We start from the raw sequence: 13,869 nt of genomic DNA, 5'->3' as shown, positions 1-13,869 counted from the left end.
GTGTCACATTATAGTATCGACTTTCAACGTCGGCACTAAGTAGCACATCTCGCATGCGCCTCGTCATATATATTATCTTCTTCTCCCAAACGGTACCACTCTAGTTATTACTCTTGAGCTTTGTTTCAGACGTTGGCAAAGCTAGCATGTTCAACTTCGTTTCTAGGCGTAACAAGTATCGACTTTGTGATTCGCCAGTGCCGTTGCACTGCGGACTGCGGCAGGAGCTTGAGATTTCGAAATTCGCTAAATATTTCACCCACGATCCCCTATCCAATGGCAAAACAATACCCCTGGATAATTTATATCCTACGACAGCAGTCGACTGATGTGATATCTCTAGGTGGGCTGGGCTCGTCGCCATGTTGGGGAGAACAGGACGAGAGTACTTTCTTGGGTGTCATTATTTAAGGCTGGTTCGGTACTTGGCTTGAGAAAAATAAGTCAAGTAGTGTCAAGCCTTGGTTGCGGAGTATTTGTCATAACAATCTTGTTGGTAAATGATGAATATTTGAATGCATGCCAGTGACCGTCCAGATTTCAAACATAGACCATTTGGATCACATTGTGTACCCTTCCGTGTCATTTTGCCCACATTGTCACGCGAGAGCACAGTAAGCTTCAAAGGCAGGTATTCACGCTCAGTAACAACATGCTCCTTCGTAGCATAAAGCTCTGAGGGCAGCTTTCGTTTTGACTGCATCTTGGACTCCCTCGATCGAAGTTAGTACAGCTCGTGTATGTAAGGATGCGACGGGCAAGTATCAAATGGTCTAGACAGTGAGAGCCGTTGACCTTGGCCCTTGGCCCATTATGATGAGGAGGGGACTATTTTCCGTGAGGCTGCAAGTAGAGTCAAAGGCCGGACTCCACCTCCGAGGGCCTCTAAGGCTCGCAAGGCCAAATCCACACATCCACGTCTAACGGTTCGAGCCCCGATAGACTCACAAAATGTCTACTTTACAAAGAAACGTGTTTGATTTGCAACAGACGTTCACTAATAGTAATTACGTTATATTTGCTGTTGTCTAGCAGCTATCGAAATGCACTTTGATAATTTTTTACTTTGTGCTGTGGTACACGGCAACAGATACCTGTAACTTAGGGCTTAACCGGTAACCGCTGTCTAACCTGACTCAGTGCATCATAAATTACTCCTTATTAAAGGTACATCGAGTGGATTCCAGACTTTGACTACCCTAAAATTTGGAGTCACCGTGAAATTGGGATATGCCTAGGCTCCATCTACTAGACATAATACTGGGGCGGACGCATCTGGAAGGCAGGCGCACTAGTACCAGACTGCACAAAATTAGGCAGTCCATAGACTACCATAGACTAGAGAAGCTACTATGTATGATCCAAAATCGAGGACAGCATGTGTCGCTGACGTGTAACATTCAGCTAGGAAGGCAGGCCCGGGGAAGCGGAGTTGAAAATCACATGTCTAGTTGAAGCTTTAAAGACCGCTGTCATATGCATAAATGATCACAGTATTCCGACACGATGGTCGTCAATTCCGTTGAACTTATGTGGGGTCCTGGGGTCATCGGTGAGTCCGCCGACGGTCCGTTCTATGTACCTCGATTTTGACTTTAGACTAAGGATTCATGATAGCTACAGCGTATGGATTTGAGATTTATGGTCTCTACCCAAAGTTGACATGTAGAATTGTGAAGGTTCTATGGGATAGCCTTCGGGCAGTATATCTTCTACCTCAGATCATTTCCGCAAGATTCGAAAAGACTCAAATTATTTGTGAGAAGGACTTCTGCACATCCATGGAAGCCTTGACTTAATGACATATTCAATCGCTAGATAATGACAGTCTTGTACGTACTTTGACGATGCTCGAGTGTACACTGATAACTAACGATGATGTCTTGCAGTTGTCTCGGAACAATACATGAATATGCCTTGATAGGGATGTACTGGTCTATCCTTATTTCGTGCCGTCGTAGCACCTCCTTTGAGTGCATGGCTAAACTTCCGTGGTAAGTCGATAGACTTGTTATTGGATCCCAGATCAGCTCATCTAGAGGATAGGCAGATGGTGGCAAGTACATTTACATTGATGTAATACCGCCTATTGAACATGGCTGCTGTAGCTGGGGGTATTTATGGCAGTGAGTCTTCCATATATAATTACTGTTACTAATTTTCAATAACATCAATAAGTGTTGGATTGTATTCGCAGTTCAGTGGTATGTGTCTGCCATGGATAATTTCCTGCAGCATGATATAAAGGTTGATCCGACTGTCGAAAGCTTTTATGCACACAGAGTGTGGATAAGTGAGTCATTCGGGGTCTGCGGGACCAAGAGTTTTAATGCTTTTCTTCAGTCACCGAATACAACCGCTTAATCACAGGCATAATTGTGAGACGCATTTCCATTGTTTATTTCTCAGGTTAACACCGATCTTCAGTGCGCGTTCGCCATTGCAGCATTTGGTCAGTTCTCTCGATCCCAGACACTCAACATCTGACTCTTCAGTGCCGTAGTTTTTGGCACGAGTGCGTCTATCCTTCATCCCTGATGTCAATGTCCTGATATGCTGTTGTCCTCGTCTCTAGTAACAGGCGGTCTGATGTGAGCTCTTGTTTCCGAATTCGTACGATTTCTCATATAATTTCCAAAGATTTTACACGAGAAACCCTGTAGATTTATTCGGCAAAAAGGTTGGTCATGAAATAGTTTTGAACAACCTTCTCATACTTTGACTCAGTGGTGTCAGATTTCTGCTGTCGCTGGTGCCTTGTGCGATATTCTCATTACGGGGACAGTCTGGTGGTTTTTGCGTCCTGCACGAACAGGCAATGTCCGGTACGAGCTCTGCCCTGCTCCTGTGGTCCAACTCATAATATTGAAGGTCAAACCCGAATTATCTTAATAAACTGACACAAATTTTTGTTAATATGGGTTTATTTACTTGGTATGTGCAATGTTACAAACATGTCGAACACTCCTATCACGAGGTTCTCCAGCATTATGGCAATTGCAATGGTTGTGCTCGTAAGTCCAGTTGTTCATACAACATGCGGGAAATAGCGACAAGAACTGTTTCAGTACCAAGTTCAGGATGGTGGTCTTGGCCAGTTCTATTCCGCTTTGCCTGGATCACTACTAGCAAAAAGTCAGTATGTTGCATACTCGCTGTGCAAACACTAAAACCAATCACCTTAGCCTATTTGAACTCGATGATGGCAGTGTAAGTGGATAAAAGACTCCTTTACATAAAGCCTACTAAATTCGGTGGATTTGTGGTCAGGCTAAATGCTAGGAAGTCAATACGCGAACAACAACTTGAAGTTGGCCGCAGTCCAATGGAGCTTCCTACCATACCAACCATACGTTGATCTTCCGCTCGTGTCAGCAGAGATATATTTGTTATTACTTAAGTTGCTTACAAGCTTTCAACCTGCAATCGTAGGCTAGCTAATGACACCCCCGCCGGTTGGTTGTTCTTATTTACCCCCTGACAGTTTGCTTTCATCACTCTAGTGATCATATTCTATCTTCTTTACTATTTCTTTTGGCTTGAGCCGATATGAGATGGCTATCAAGGCACTTGGCAGTTAGCACCTGAAGTTGTTGGGCATAAATGGGAAAATATCACATTCGGAAGGAGAAAAACGCTTTGTTTATGCGAATTCATATTACAGCTGTAGCTGCAATTCCGCACTAGCCAGGCTAACCTTTAAATTATAAACGCGGTTTCCTCCGTTGATTCATATCAATACAAATGCGTTTTGGAAGAACTCCTTGTATGCATGGCACACGACTAAAGACTTGCCTGCAGCTTGACAAACGTTCAAGGGTTGACAGCCTGATTTATGGGCAAAATTGTGGTAGGAGAAAAGTAAAGGAGCCAGAATAGTTGTAATCGCGTGCATATGCATGGCGTGGCATGACATGAGCCTATGTGTAAGACCTAGAATATACAAATTACCGCCCAGCGCCAGGGACGTTGCGCCTCTCCCGCCGAGGACGCTCTGGTTGCTGGATAACAGTCTGTACGATGGTCACAGGGATGGAGTCGAAATTGAGTGCCTTGAGAAGTTCCTAGGAAAATTTCAGATATCAGCATGAAATTCTTGCCAAAAAAAATATGGAGATAGCTGAAGGGGAAATCGAAATAGGACTTACAGAGGTATCCTTGTCAATCTCCAAGCCTGTTGCGCTCGTGTCAAGAGCAGACACCTCAGGCACGTAGTTATCCTTTCGCTCGCGCTCCTCCTCCTGGAGCTTGAACGAAATACCACGGACGGGCCCGCGCTGGATACGCTTCATCAAGTGGGTAGTGAAGCCGGAGACCTTGTTCCGGAGGCGCTTGGAGGGGACCACAGCCTGTGGGAAAGGTATGAGATGGTGCAAGTGGATGGGATGGAAAGATACTGACAACTTCATCGATGATGCGCTTGTTGGTATGGAAGTCGAGGGTGAGGCGGGGGTAGCTGTGTGACATATGTCAGAATCGGTCACTGCTCCAGTCCAATCTCATCCCTGTCTTTCCAGACTTCTGGTCCTCTATGCCCGAAACCCGGTCAACCGTTAGATTAGACTTACTATTTTTCGATGAGCACACGGGCAGCCCTCTTGGTGGTTTTAGTACGAACACGACCCTAATCGCAGCATCAGAAATGATAACATCCATCTGACGCAGACACGCACCATTTTGTCGGATTTTTAGTGTCGAGGACGTTGACGATGTCGATGCCTTGAGGCCAAGATCACGCAGGCGAAGCTCTCGGTGACTTCCGCAGTGGCTGAAAGGTACTATACAGTCGCACAGCCACATGTTCAGCCTTACAATCCAATTTATTCGAGTCCATAAGCCAATCATCCGGCACATCCTCAAGGCCAGCAAGGTGAGCTTGCGCTTATGTCTATGTGCGACATGCATGATTGTGCTGTATTCTTGGCTTGACCGGCCCCATGCCATGCTTTCTCGCAGCTCGTCTTGACTCGCGCTTTCCGTAGCACGACACTCAGACGAGCATAGGTACTCACATCGCGTTCGATAGTGTCACCCTTCCCATCCTGCATCGACCTTCGATAATTCAAAATGGTCCGCGTCTCTGTTCTTGTGAGTATCCTATTTGTTTTGGTATAGTGAGCCTGATCGTAATTTTGTATTAGAATGACTGCCTTGTAAGTCAATCGCATCTATGAATGGAGCTGTGTTGATTTGTTGAGCTACTAGAACAACATTGTCAATGCTGAGCGCCGGGGAAAGCGCCAAGTCCTTATCAGACCGTCCTCGAAGGTTATTGTGAAGTTCCTCTCTGTCATGCAGCGCCATGGTGGGTCTGCATTTTCTACTGAAATCTCTCATTCATTGCTTTGAGCGATTCTCGGAGTTATAACTACGATTGACGAGGCTTGACTTTCTACCCGGCCTTCGTTTTAATTCTCCGAAATATTAACTTGTCTCGCAAAACCAAACAACGCTGATCTTCTCTGTCCCACGGATCGGGGTTCACTGTAGAGTCTACATATTTTTTTTTCAACTTTATGCATTCTTAGTCGCATGGGAATGAGTACTAACTTTGATGCCTTGCAGGCTATATTGGTGAATTCGAGATCATCGATGACCACCGTTCTGGCAAAATTGTGATCCAGCTCAACGGCCGGCTCAACAAGACGGGTGTCATTTCACCACGTTTCAATGTCCAAGTGAACCAGATCGAGTCCTGGGTTAACTTGCTCCTCCCTGCCCGTGGTTTCGGGAAAATTATTTTGGTGGGCTGTTCCGAATCTAAGATTGGAATGCAGGCTGACTTCGAGCGTGATGACAGACGACTTCATCGGGAATTCTTGATCACGAGGAGGCTCGTCGCAAGAACGTCGGTGGGAAGCTTCTGGGATATGTCTACTAGAGTTGTATGCTATGTCGCCCTAAAAACCATGCCATGCATACTATGCATGTTTACTGAGCCCAGATGACTCCTTTTGTGTGATTCCTTGTATTGAGCATGAGCCAAGCTGGAAGCAAAACGTAGCCAAACAGAGCAACATTTCGGTTGTGGGCGGCATACCTACTTGTACCATATTCACGCGCCTTCATTCTCATCAACGGCATGACGCTTCCTGCAAATGACGCCTTCTCGTTAGGCCTCGCGCACAACCAGCCCCGTCGCTCGAGCTCGCGCGTCCGCACTCCATCACTCCCACGTCGCTCCTCTTCCCCAAAAATATCTTTTTCTCCACCTTCCACGTCAAGCAGCATCGTCTTCTCGTCACAGCCAGCAAATGGAATGCCTGCGAAGAGGGGACATAAGCGCAAGGCATCTGCAAGAAACGGTTCCCAACAGCTGAAACACAACGGAGAGGCGACGATAGAGGAACTCATAGAGGAGGTCGACGCGCGGATAGCACGCGAGCGCAAGCTGTCCCCCGACAGCTCACCTGATAAGCACAACACTGTGAAAAAACAGATTGATTGGGAGATTCCTCGCAAGGCGTTGCATTCATCGATTGGCATGTATATCCTTGACTCCCCTGAAGGTTGTTGGTCTGACGAGCGGTCTTTGGCAGGTTTCTTTACGATTTACCTATACACCTCCAAAGGCAACCCACAGACGGTTGTTATTGCCTTGAGCTCTGCCCTTGCTGTTCTTGTTCCAATAGATATTCTCCGCCTGAAGTACCCCCTCTTCGAACGTGCCTTTGAAAAATGTGTCGGCATCTTTATGCGCGATAGTGAAAAGGCAAGCGTGACCAACACTATGCATGCATTCTGACCTCACGTATCCTTAGAAATCATCCAATGGTGTTATATGGTATATTCTCGGCGTCAATACTGCACTAATCGCGTTGCCTCTCGACATCGCAGTCGTCTCAATTCTTATGTTTGTACCGTTCCTCTGTTTTGCCATTCCCTGTTCATCATACTCCAACAGCCTTTCTTGGGCTGACACAGCCGCATCCACTTTCGGTCGCCTCTGGGGCCCACTCACGCCCCCGCTCCCTGCACGACTCCTTGGTCTCCCTCTTGCCCCTCGTAAAAGTCTGGCGGGCTTCATTGCAGCCTCACTCACAGGCGCTGCCGCCGCTGCCGGATTCTGGACGTACCTTGGCCCGATGAGAGACAACTGGACGTGGTCCTGGGACGCTGGTGTATCGAGTATGTTTAGCGGTGGGAGCGCCGAAGGTGGGAAGGTCTTCAGTGGGTGGGCAGGTCTTGCTGTTGTGACTGTGTGCGCGGGTTTATTTTCGGGCGTTGCTGAAGCACTCGGTGAGTATATTTTATTTTTTGCTTTACTTTGCTTGCTCACTCTGGAGTGCAGATTTGGGTTCCGTGGACGATAACCTCAGTCTACCAATTATCGCTGGTGGATGCCTATGGGGACTCTTCAAAGTCCTTGGCTGGCTAGGCGACGTATTCTTATGATTCCTCTTTTCAACTCCTCCGCTGTGATCTTCGCCTTCAGCTTCAATCATTGGATACTTGCAATTTCAGTGCCTCATAAGTTCAATCTTTCATTAGTGGATATTTTACCTGGCACACGTCGACAGTGATGACGAGAGTGAAACGAGATGATATGATGGATGATATATTAACCGATTTCATGCGTTTGTCTGTGCTGCTTTAATGTGCTAGTTAGTAGAAGTAGAGTACTATAGTCATTCATCCGTATACCAAATTCAAGCCATGTTTGTTGTCCCTGTCAGCAGCTACACGCCAGAGCAGCCCAGGGTTCCACAATAATATCAGCCACCAATAAGAAATGTCATTAGGAGCAGAACGAAGAGGTCAGTATGAATGTATCATAAGATCATGAAGCAATCCAGAGTAGTTCTTTAGAGACGTGCCCAACCCAGCAACGTCAAAGAATAAGCAACATAGCAAAGTCGAGTCCAAAGCATTGTGATCTCTACCCGCTGACGCGGCCCGTATACCCCGCAGTACCGACATACACCCCCTCGGCTGTCATCACAGCCGCATGCCCGCCAGGAGTGATCATCGCGACGTGACCAGTTGGCGTGGCGCTCGCTGTGAAACCTCCGTGGGTGCGGTACAGTGATCCTGCGCTGGCATGTGTAGACCAGAAGCTGTCATATGTCAGCGGGCCGCTCCCGTTCCCATTCCCATTCCCAAACGAAGGTTGCGAGTTAGCACTGGGCTGCGAATGAGATATTTGTGGATTGGACTGATTTTGGAGCGAGGTTGCGTGATAGGATTGGGTGAAGGAATATTGGGGAAGGGGTTGGGGCATGAAGGGATTGGGTTGGGGTTGGGAGAACTGTCGATTGAGGGGCATGTATGGGTTGTATGGCTGGGATTGTATGTGCGTTTGAATCTGTGTTGGTGTTTGGCTGTGTGACGGAGCCTGGAATTGAAGTTGAGGTTGGGGCTGCATTTGCATCTGCGTGAACCTTACCATAGCTACTGGGTCGCTAAAATCGAGGGGGCTGTACGGAGGGGCTACTGTCTCTGAGTCCTGGACAGTAGCTAATTGTGTATTGAGGTGAACAGGGGCGGGAGCAAGTTGAGACGGTTCCTGAAAGGGCGGCCTTCTCAGGGAGGGTCTGTAGTGTGTGTGATGCAGATTTTGAGGTGGTGTCGGTAAACGAGTTTTGCACGGGAGTCGTCGTTAATTTAACAGGAGAATCATGCGGAGACGTGTGCCCTCGGGAAGTATCTATGGGAGGTGCTTGGTTATTGATGACCTGTTGTGATACCTCATCGACCACCACAGGTTCGGGAGGTTCTAGGACGGGTGCGGTGGGAGGGAGTGGATTCGTAGACAGTAGAGGGACAGTTTTTGTAGGTACGACAGGGCGCAGCCCGCGTACCTGCGAATGATGGAAATACAGGTTCTCAACCTCGTTCAAGTTTTGGACGTTGCTAATTAATCAACGGTCGGGCCATCAATTACCACATCAACAAGTAAGGAAGCGTACCCATCCATGCTCAACCTTGAGCTTTGCGTACTGCAGGCGCATCTGTAACTGTTTCGAGAGCTGGGATTATCGTATTAGAGATGTGATATAGGCAAGGAGCATGTCAACTGCGTCTGAAGGCATAGAAAACGTACGTGATTTGCTTTTGCGCGCTCCAAAGTTTGCTTTCGTTTTTTTTGCTCTGCTTCGTTCGACTGGGGAGATGCTATAGTTACCATGGTAAGGGCTTGCAGGTAAGTAAGTTGCAGAGACTGACAAAGTGAACTAAACCACAAAGATCCCTCGTAATAGTAAAGTTTCCTCATTTGGATTGCCGCCGGGATATTCTTTCCTAGTTCATCCAAGAACACTGCGGAAAACGATGAGCAGGCTTTGATGGACTGTCATGGACAAGTTCACTGCACTCGAACCGACGCGGCTTTATTCGGTCGACGACAAACAAGAGGGCAAGCAGAACACAACCTATTTCTCGATGGATTGGCAAATTACCTGCTGACATTCACTTGCTTATTCTTAACCACCTCCCCATCCCCGACATCCCTGCCTATGCTCGAGCATCAAGGGCAACCGCTGGTCTATCTCGCGATGAGAAAGTATGGGAACGAAGGTGGAATGATTTAGCTATCACTCGGCACGCCCTGGATGACACATTAGACGACATTGAATCCAAGCAAAAGCCAAAGGCTAGCACATATTCGCCTCCTACGATACCTGTAGATGATGATTTTGGAGATTTCACGTCTGCCCCGCGCACGCCATCTGTGCCATCTCTCTCTGCTGCATTTACATCATTCGCGTTCACAGATGCATCTCCAGGAAAGCAGACATTCCGCACCCGGTATACACGCGCTCATTCAATTCTAAACAAATGCCTAGCTCCTCTGCAGCAGCCTCCCCATGCGGTCCTTTCCGCGCTTACACCTCTCATAGGCACATCTCTGTTGTCTCAGGCTCGTTCTCTCCGCTTACTCAGCTTCTTCCTCTCCCCCCGCGTCCAACCCGTAAGAAATTGGGACATTATTCTCGCCGCTCTAAAGGCTGCTATAGATCGCTTTGACGTATCACTTCTGACTGCTTTTGATACTGCTGATTCTCGTGGAGACGAAGTGATGATGAGACAGGCTGCTCATGCCAGCTGGGAGGTGTGGCCTGGGTTTGGGGATTGGGAAATGGGCAAGGTATGGGCTGAGAAGCGAGAGATATTGTATGAGCAAGGTCGTTGGAATCCGCTAGCTAATTTCACGTGAGTAACCTACATGATCTGTATGTTTCGAGTATTCAAATGAGGCGTGCAGAGAGGAAAATACCCTTGACTTTACACCTATGGATGAATTTATGGCTAGCGTCATAGGTGCGCTGGAGGAACATGGCAAGAGGGCTGTGTTCGTCTTTCCGCCAGCTGCCGGAGTCCTCATCGGGTTCGCAGAACGTGTTGCCAACGAAGTTGTGAGTTCACGTCATGTCTATTTCTCCCCCATTTCATAACTATGGGTGCGTGCAGGTTGGCGAATACATAGCCCCGCTGCTAACGCGTGCCAGAGAGATATCGAATGCTCTCTATCTCACCGCAGTGGCTGCCAGCTTCAGGGAATCATGGAGGATTGTGGATGTTCTTACTACCTTGTCTAGTAATTTCAGCGACAAAGGTAAAGACAAGGCAGAAGATGTCGTGTACGTGATCAAATTCCTGGCACGCTCGCTCTTCCACGTTCCTGATCGTCGCTGCATTCTTTCGGAGTACCGTTAGAAGCATTGCTAATTGTGTGAATCCGTAGATTCATGATGTTTGAACCAAACATGGACGAATACCTTGACGAGGAAATAGAATCATTAAAACAGGCATTCGAGGTAATATGCAAAGAGTGGGCCCGATCGGTACGTGCCTCCCTTCCTACTGACGGTCTTTGTTCAATACCTCACTTCCAACTTGCAGACATTAGCGCTTGCATCACACGGTTCACCCACGCAAGCACAACAGACCCGCTTCCTTACTGCGCAGAACCCGGCTCTCATGAAGCGTACCGTTCTAGCGTCATTCACTGACGTACTCCTATTGCCCGTGACCATAGTCCCACGTACCGTCGGTGCCGGAGTGGTAGCTGTAGGGGGAGCTGTAGGGGGAGCTGTTGGCGCGGTCGGCACAGGTATGGTCCAAGGCATTGCGATGCTTAATCCACAGCGGTGGGTCGGTGGCACGGGATCAGTGAACAACGCAAAAGAATATACCAGCTTCGGCCTCGGTGACGCCGAAGGAGAAGCCGCTATCTTTGAGATTGGTGCTGATGAAGAGGGAGGTGATGATGGTGTTGACGAAAGTTCGATGGCACCATGTAAGTATTGATTGTGATGTGGAGTAGGAGACTCATCAGCTACAGCATCCACACGAGACTACTGCTTCGATTGCTAGCACAAACGCAGCTGCAACCTCCTTTACGCCATCTACATCTAGCACCTCTCAAACAAACGGGGCTTCCTCTGCATCTGCGATAAAATTGACGCTGGCGCCGACAGGAAATCTTGATCTCCTCTTATCCCTTGATGTTGCTCTCCAATTGATTCACGCCGACCGTGATGCACTCAAACGCTTGGAAACCTTTGCGTCGTACCCCGGTCATTATGGAATAAGGGTGAGAGAAACGATCGAAGAAGCATTCTGCGAGATGCTAGGAGTATTGTGTAACAGGCATCTAGAGAAAGGTTTTGGAATGTAAGTGATCTATTTTGCGGGTCCATCACTCGTTTGTATATTTGTCATAAGGTAACCTTCCGTGTTGGCAGAGCAACAGAGCGGATGAATTCATACAAACCATCAGAACACGAAGAAACTGCCAGTGTGGCGCCGCTGCTGCAATTTTTCGAGCTCGTCCACATAGGGGATACGATTCAAAGCATGGTACAAGTATTCTTTGACAAAGAACTGGTATGTGCATTTTGAAATCACGGACGTTTCTTCAGACTCTGCTACCTGTGTCAGGCTCCATACATCGACAAAACGGACTTCCTGAATGTGGTCGTGAGAGAGAAGAAACGCTTTGAAAATACACTCGATGACTGTGTTGCTGCAGGGCTTAATGCTGGAACACAGGTGCTAATGAATCAGGTGTGTAGTTGTGCTTTCCAAATCCTTCTTTGCAAATTCATTGGTGCGTTAGGTTGAGCACGTCATCCTGACATTGACAAAACCACGGGAATATTATCCACCAGAAGATGCTCCACTAGAATTGGGTCCCACTCGGGGCTGTACGGAAGCTATCCGATGCCTAGATATGCATTGTAAGCTTCTCAAGGGCAGCACGAGCAAGGAGGTACTTGAAGTGTTCTACCAAGAGGTTGGAATCCGGTTATTGGGGTGAGTGTGCAGATGTTGAGACACCTTGTTGTGGGAGGCTGATGTGGTGGCACAGTATACTGCAGAAGCATATCAAGCGCCAGATCATCTCTCTGAATGGCGGTTTCCAAGTCATTGCCGACCTCAATGCTTATTACTCCTTTATAGCCTCTCTCAAGGCCGGTCCATCTCCGCTGATTTCAATCGTATGCCTGATGCCTTGTGAATAGGTACCTAATATCACTGCAGATTTCTCGCATTTGAAGATGTTGGGACATGTCTTTGTCGTGGAAGACGCAAAAGATCTGGCACAGATCGTGAGAGATGTGACAAGATATGGTGGAGCATATCGACCCGAGGTATGCGGTTTTCCAGCGCTATCGCGGAACAACTCCAAATGATGTTTTCGCTAGGATATTTATGAATTTATTCAACGACGCGCTGATTGGAAAAAGATTGAGAAGACGGTAGACAAGACGATGTATAGTTTGAGCTTCAAGGAAGATTGTATTGTTTGCTGAGCTTAGAGACTGGAGTGTATCATGACGCTACGTACCAACTGTGTTGACTTGGCAGAAGGCCCGGGGAAGCGTTGTCTTTACACACCGCCAGCTCGGCCGTACCGCCGTTCTAGGCTACTTACGTGGTGGTGAAGAACTCCCTTACAGTTTTACAGCTATTTTCATATCGATAGACCAGAATCCAGAAAACTCACTTAGCCGCTTTTATTTATTATTGGAGCGACACCAAACAAAGGCGCTCATGCTAGCTACTTTTGTAACTCGCGTAAGTCGTCACCATTACTTGGAGAGTGCTAGTACAACGACTGCCGACCGTCATCATCATGCACGGAAACATCGACATATATATCATTTTCAACGGAGATGAAGAGACGATCTTGCTCAAGTACCAGAGAAACCAAGTGGAGCGTCATCTGATGACGAGCACGGCTTACCTTTGACAACATTGTAGTGTCTTGCACGACGAGGGGCTTCGTTGCTTGACCATGGTAGTTACCTATGTACTAGTAGCATAGTACCAGTCATCACCATGTGCAGCTGGTTGCAGATGTACGTGCGCGTCGTGATTCTAGGGTCTCGTCAGTGCATAGTTGTACCGCCCCACACAAGCCCCATTGCAAGTAAGGTCAGCGACTTACCGTAAAAAGTAACTGGTCTAAGCGCCTCTGTTTGGTCACTTTGGTGTCGCTCCAATAATAAATAAAAGCGGCTAAGTGAGTTTTCTGGATTCTGGTCTATCGATATGAAAATAGCTGTAATGCCGTACCAGTATTGTAGCCGAACATATAGCATGTGGGGCCTGGGCGAACCCATAAGTACTTATATGATAATAACCTCCGCCGGTGCCAGTGCGGTATGACTATCTAAGTACTAGTCAATGTTAGTGGCACTATTCGGTTTGGTCAGAGACTAACGCTCATGAGCCGTATAGTAGTACTAACTTCTTTTCATGGCAGAAGGCAGCCGAACCTTCTTCCCTGCGGCTTGCCTCACACACCGGCAGTTTGAGAGTTTCTCACTATGCAAGATTTGTTTCGAAATGTTAGTGATAAAGTTGGCATTCTTACGTATATACATTTTGACACAGTGAAAATAAAAAAATTGGACGAGT

At 47.5% G+C, this 13,869-nt stretch overlaps 6 protein-coding genes across 6 annotated transcripts; 4 read left to right on the top strand and 2 right to left on the bottom strand.

Annotated features, from left to right (window-relative positions):
* The first annotated feature begins 1,445 nt into the window (after window positions 1-1,445).
* DFJ58DRAFT_785807 (uncharacterized protein) lies at window positions 1,446-3,575 on the top strand. The gene is made up of 20 exons (XM_041390055.1): window positions 1,446-1,552; window positions 1,606-1,624; window positions 1,680-1,758; window positions 1,819-1,832; window positions 1,890-1,994; window positions 2,047-2,056; window positions 2,109-2,126; window positions 2,179-2,204; window positions 2,268-2,293; window positions 2,344-2,378; window positions 2,428-2,452; window positions 2,504-2,515; window positions 2,576-2,591; window positions 2,641-2,680; window positions 2,728-2,825; window positions 2,872-2,934; window positions 2,987-3,014; window positions 3,069-3,135; window positions 3,186-3,210; window positions 3,271-3,575. Exons 1-20 carry the CDS (start codon window positions 1,507-1,509, stop codon window positions 3,356-3,358), a joined length of 840 nt encoding a protein of 279 aa, XP_041244320.1. The 5' UTR covers window positions 1,446-1,506; the 3' UTR covers window positions 3,359-3,575.
* Window positions 3,551-4,762, bottom strand: DFJ58DRAFT_785802 (ribosomal protein S17e). Its single transcript, XM_041390054.1, has 5 exons — window positions 4,674-4,762; window positions 4,569-4,624; window positions 4,402-4,456; window positions 4,149-4,349; window positions 3,551-4,064 (listed from the first exon to the last, which is right to left on the bottom strand). The coding sequence occupies exons 1-5, from the start codon at window positions 4,674-4,676 to the stop codon at window positions 3,948-3,950; spliced, it is 432 nt and encodes a 143-aa protein (XP_041244319.1). The 5' UTR covers window positions 4,677-4,762; the 3' UTR covers window positions 3,551-3,947.
* Window positions 4,763-4,818: 56 nt separating this feature from the next.
* DFJ58DRAFT_785798 (ribosomal protein S8) lies at window positions 4,819-5,948 on the top strand. Its single transcript, XM_041390053.1, has 6 exons — window positions 4,819-4,870; window positions 5,027-5,088; window positions 5,142-5,153; window positions 5,206-5,305; window positions 5,566-5,744; window positions 5,801-5,948. The coding sequence occupies exons 2-6, from the start codon at window positions 5,068-5,070 to the stop codon at window positions 5,879-5,881; spliced, it is 393 nt and encodes a 130-aa protein (XP_041244318.1). The 5' UTR covers window positions 4,819-4,870; window positions 5,027-5,067; the 3' UTR covers window positions 5,882-5,948.
* A 134-nt stretch (window positions 5,949-6,082) lies between these two features.
* Window positions 6,083-7,395, top strand: DFJ58DRAFT_716199 (uncharacterized protein; the record flags this gene model as incomplete). The annotated part of the gene is made up of 4 exons (XM_041384198.1): window positions 6,083-6,712; window positions 6,762-6,853; window positions 6,905-7,239; window positions 7,292-7,395. The coding sequence occupies 4 exons, from the start codon at window positions 6,083-6,085 to the stop codon at window positions 7,393-7,395; spliced, it is 1,161 nt and encodes a 386-aa protein (XP_041244317.1).
* A 484-nt stretch (window positions 7,396-7,879) lies between these two features.
* On the bottom strand, window positions 7,880-8,951 carry DFJ58DRAFT_727445 (uncharacterized protein; the record flags this gene model as incomplete). The annotated part of the gene is made up of 4 exons (XM_041385468.1): window positions 7,880-8,335; window positions 8,387-8,446; window positions 8,502-8,801; window positions 8,910-8,951. 4 exons carry the CDS (start codon window positions 8,949-8,951, stop codon window positions 7,880-7,882), a joined length of 858 nt encoding a protein of 285 aa, XP_041244316.1.
* Window positions 8,952-9,009: 58 nt separating this feature from the next.
* Window positions 9,010-12,758, top strand: DFJ58DRAFT_716198 (exocyst complex component Sec10-like protein; the record flags this gene model as incomplete). Its single annotated transcript, XM_041384197.1, has 13 exons — window positions 9,010-9,039; window positions 9,353-10,152; window positions 10,205-10,355; window positions 10,411-10,580; window positions 10,685-10,784; window positions 10,843-11,203; window positions 11,421-11,616; window positions 11,688-11,829; window positions 11,884-12,009; window positions 12,062-12,258; window positions 12,314-12,443; window positions 12,468-12,596; window positions 12,651-12,758. The coding sequence occupies 13 exons, from the start codon at window positions 9,010-9,012 to the stop codon at window positions 12,756-12,758; spliced, it is 2,640 nt and encodes an 879-aa protein (XP_041244315.1).
* Window positions 12,759-13,869: the final 1,111 nt, after the last annotated feature.

This window comes from Suillus subalutaceus (genome assembly GCF_016647625.1).
Source record: "Suillus subalutaceus strain FC151 chromosome Unknown DFJ58scaffold_47, whole genome shotgun sequence".
NCBI classification, from domain to species: Eukaryota; Fungi; Basidiomycota; class Agaricomycetes; order Boletales; family Suillaceae; genus Suillus; species Suillus subalutaceus.
The sequence above is the reverse complement of the archived record's forward strand: the minus strand, read 5'-3'. Positions and strand labels throughout refer to the sequence as shown.

Excerpts from the sequence above, each read along its gene's own strand:
- DFJ58DRAFT_785807 (XM_041390055.1), top strand. The coding sequence starts at position 1,507 with ATGGTCGTCAATTCCGTTGAACTTATGTGGGGTCCTGGGGTCATCG. Across the intron at positions 2,379-2,427 it reads GCTTAATCACAGGCATAATT|TGCGCGTTCGCCATTGCAGC; the intron begins GTGAGACGCATT and ends ACCGATCTTCAG. Across the intron at positions 2,826-2,871 it reads GCACGAACAGGCAATGTCCG|GTCAAACCCGAATTATCTTA; the intron begins GTACGAGCTCTG and ends ATAATATTGAAG.
- DFJ58DRAFT_785802 (XM_041390054.1), bottom strand. Across the intron at positions 4,457-4,568 it reads CGTGTGCTCATCGAAAAATA|CTACCCCCGCCTCACCCTCG; the intron begins GTAAGTCTAATC and ends TATGTCACACAG. Across the intron at positions 4,350-4,401 it reads AGCGCATCATCGATGAAGTT|GCTGTGGTCCCCTCCAAGCG; the intron begins GTCAGTATCTTT and ends CCTTTCCCACAG.
- DFJ58DRAFT_785798 (XM_041390053.1), top strand. The coding sequence starts at position 5,068 with ATGGTCCGCGTCTCTGTTCTT. Across the intron at positions 5,306-5,565 it reads CTCTGTCATGCAGCGCCATG|GCTATATTGGTGAATTCGAG; the intron begins GTGGGTCTGCAT and ends GATGCCTTGCAG. Across the intron at positions 5,745-5,800 it reads GTTTCGGGAAAATTATTTTG|ACGACTTCATCGGGAATTCT; the intron begins GTGGGCTGTTCC and ends GCGTGATGACAG.